This window comes from Vigna radiata, chromosome 2 (assembly GCF_000741045.1).
Source record: "Vigna radiata var. radiata cultivar VC1973A chromosome 2, Vradiata_ver6, whole genome shotgun sequence".
Classification (NCBI taxonomy): domain Eukaryota; kingdom Viridiplantae; phylum Streptophyta; class Magnoliopsida; order Fabales; family Fabaceae; genus Vigna; species Vigna radiata.
Genome location: NC_028352.1, coordinates 21,468,928 through 21,471,713, shown reverse-complemented (window position 1 = coordinate 21,471,713; position 2,786 = coordinate 21,468,928). Strand labels below are relative to the sequence as shown.

General features: G+C 33.8%; 2 protein-coding genes across 2 annotated transcripts; both read left to right on the top strand.

Moving 5' to 3' along the window:
* The first annotated feature begins 6 nt into the window (after positions 1–6).
* On the top strand, positions 7–921 carry LOC111241299 (LRR receptor-like serine/threonine-protein kinase ERECTA). The gene is made up of 6 exons (XM_022778790.1): positions 7–48; positions 138–209; positions 331–402; positions 483–554; positions 630–701; positions 787–921. Exons 1-6 carry the CDS (start codon positions 29–31, stop codon positions 860–862), a joined length of 384 nt encoding a protein of 127 aa, XP_022634511.1. The 5' UTR covers positions 7–28; the 3' UTR covers positions 863–921.
* Positions 922–1,057: 136 nt separating this feature from the next.
* Positions 1,058–2,779, top strand: LOC106753215 (LRR receptor-like serine/threonine-protein kinase ERECTA). Its single transcript, XM_022776586.1, has 7 exons — positions 1,058–1,143; positions 1,218–1,289; positions 1,364–1,435; positions 1,637–1,708; positions 2,099–2,167; positions 2,280–2,351; positions 2,473–2,779. The coding sequence occupies exons 1-7, from the start codon at positions 1,058–1,060 to the stop codon at positions 2,693–2,695; spliced, it is 666 nt and encodes a 221-aa protein (XP_022632307.1). The 3' UTR covers positions 2,696–2,779.
* Positions 2,780–2,786: the final 7 nt, after the last annotated feature.

Below are 2,786 nucleotides of genomic sequence, written 5' to 3'. Positions count from 1 at the left end.
AGGTTATATTCCATCAGTTATCGGTCTGATGCAAGCCCTTACTGTTTTGTAAGTATTCGATTGGCAAACTTTATGAAGTTTCTTTGTTGACTTGATATTTTTCCTCTTTACTAATCTCCCTTTCGACATTCTTATAGAGATTTGAGCTGTAACATGCTAAGCGGGCCAATCCCTCCTATATTGGGAAATTTAACTTACACAGAAAAACTGTGAGTGTATGTTAGTAGTTTAAAATTTACATCTTAAGTTTGATTTTGTGCCTAAGTGTGTGCATTAAAAATATCAGAAAATATTGAGACTCATTGGATAAAATTTATGTAATGTTTGAAGGTATTTATATGGAAACAAGCTGACCGGTCGCATCCCCCCGGAGCTCGGAAACATTACGAAGCTTCACTATTTGTAATATGCTTTAGTCATTGGTTGACATTAGGTGCAACTTGGGTTAAATTTTTCCTATAATGATTCACCTTGCTGTGCAGGGAATTGAATGATAACCTTTTAAGTGGACAAATCCCGCCTGAGCTTGGAAAGCTTACTGATCTGTTTGACTTGTAAGTGGTGTTAATATGAATTNTATATTTTGTTGGTTGTTGAGTAGCTTTATCAGTCACACATTGTTCTTGCAGAAATGTTGCCAATAACAACCTTGAGGGTCCAATTCCCGAGAATCTCGGCTCATGTAAAAACCTCAACAGCCTGTAAGTAGTAAGCCTTGTATATTACTATGTAAGGAGTTTTATTTGTCACATTAAGGTGATGGGTTTTCTGATTGTTATATATCAGAAATGTGCATGGGAATAAGATGAGTGGAACAATTCCCTCAACTTTTCAAAGCTTGGAGAGTATGACCTATCTGTAAGTCTTACCTTGACTTTATATGCCAAATTTTTCATCTTGTCACCGTAATTAGTTTTGTTGGCCCTATACATGGCAGTACGCATGAACTTCTATAAATGCTTATTTGAGTCCTACTGGAGTTGGCCAACACTAAGCAGTTCAAAGTTAAGTGTATTACTTCTTTTCTTAATAATTCTGATTCCTTCAAGGCCTTGTGATGGCTATCCTTAGGAATCTTTCTTCTAACAATTTTCAAGGGTCTATTCCAATTGAACTTTCACGGATCAGAAATTTGGATACACTGTAAGTATGAATAGTTTAATATGTCTTCTTATATCTATATCCCTGATTTCATTCTAATCGATGTTTTCTTCCAGGGATATATCAAATAATAATATAGTTGGTTCCATTCCTTCTTCCATTGGTGATTTGGAACATCTTCTGAAATTGTGAGTGTTTTAGCAAGTTACTTTTGAAATCTTGAATGTTACTTTTCACTGACTATGAGTAAGAATTTTGCTAGGAATCTGAGCAGAAATCATTTAACAGGCTTTATTCCGGCAGAGTTTGGTAATCTAAGAAGTGTCATGGATATGTAAGTCAATCAACTTATGGATAAAAATACATCAAAAGTCTTTTGTTGGTTCTTGTTACTGACTATTATTCCTACTAAGTAATATCCCAAACAGTTTGCTTAACTGATCAAATAACTTTTTTATACTCATGTAGCCGTTCTCCCTTAGTAGATAAGATGGTTGGCTTTTGTACTGACTGTTTTCACGATTCTGTACTTCAGTGACCTTTCAAATAATAAACTCTCTGGCTTGATCCCTGAAGAACTTAGTCAGCTTCAGAACATGATATCTTTGTAAGCTCCTTTTTTCCTTATTCAATGTTTGTTTTATAAGTTCTTGTTAATATAAGTTGATGATATTTTATGGACTTGCAAATCTCTTTTGCCAGTAAACCAACTTCCTTAAATTNTACTAATTTATTGGATGGTAGAAATACATAAATTTGTTGCAACATATGCTGTCTTTTTGGACAAATTTCTAAAAAATTATGCTTAGAATCTATATTCATTAGATTTGATATAGTATTGAGTATCAGCTTCTTTAATTGCTTGAATAGACCTAGAACTAATTTTCTCTTTCTTGGGTTTATTTTGTTAATTTTAGTTGACAAATCATGATAGAGTGATAATTTTGCTGCGGTTCTTACATGTTTTAATCACATNTCTTGGTTTGAAATTCTACAGGAGACTAGAAATGAACAAATTATCTGGGGATGTGTCTTCGCTTGTAAATTGCCTTAGTCTTTCTTTGATGTAAGTTCTGTCTCTTCTGATTTTACTTTTGGAACAATTTGGCATTATAATTCTCTGGAAAGATCATATAACTTTTGCCTAANAGATTGTTTATTGACTAAAAATTTTGTAGTAATGTATCTTACAACAATTTAGTTGGTGTTATTCCCACAAGCAACAATTTTTCCAGGTTTTCTCCTGATAGGTTAGGCCATTTCCCGGTGAACCTTTTATCTCTATTGCTTCTATTTTTCAACTCAATGTATCTTTCCATCAGTATGTTCTTGTGGATTCATTGATTGATTGACGTCACATTTTATTTGCANTTTCATTGGAAACCCTGGTCTCTGTGGCTATTGGCTGGATTCATCTTGTCAAGGGTCTCANCCTACNGAGCGTGGTCAGTTGAACTTTTTAGCAGAATACCATGTTGCTCCTTCACATTTTTGTTTCATGGTTTTTATAGTAATTAAAAATTCTCTAGCCTCAAAAGATCTTCCCATGTTAATTTTGGTTGTTATTCTTGTGAGAATATGTTGGTTAATGTAAGGGATTGTTAACGTTGGAACTCTAAGATGGGAGAATATGTCCCCTTCCATCTATGTTCTGTTGTAAGGTTCTCTATTGTAAAGTTCTATAA

Coding starts and splice junctions, on each gene's coding strand:
- LOC111241299 (XM_022778790.1), top strand. CDS start 29: ATGCAAGCCCTTACTGTTTT. Junction 403..482: donor ATTACGAAGCTTCACTATTT/GTAATATGCTTT, acceptor CTTGCTGTGCAG/GGAATTGAATGATAACCTTT. Junction 555..629: donor CTTACTGATCTGTTTGACTT/GTAAGTGGTGTT, acceptor TTGTTCTTGCAG/AAATGTTGCCAATAACAACC.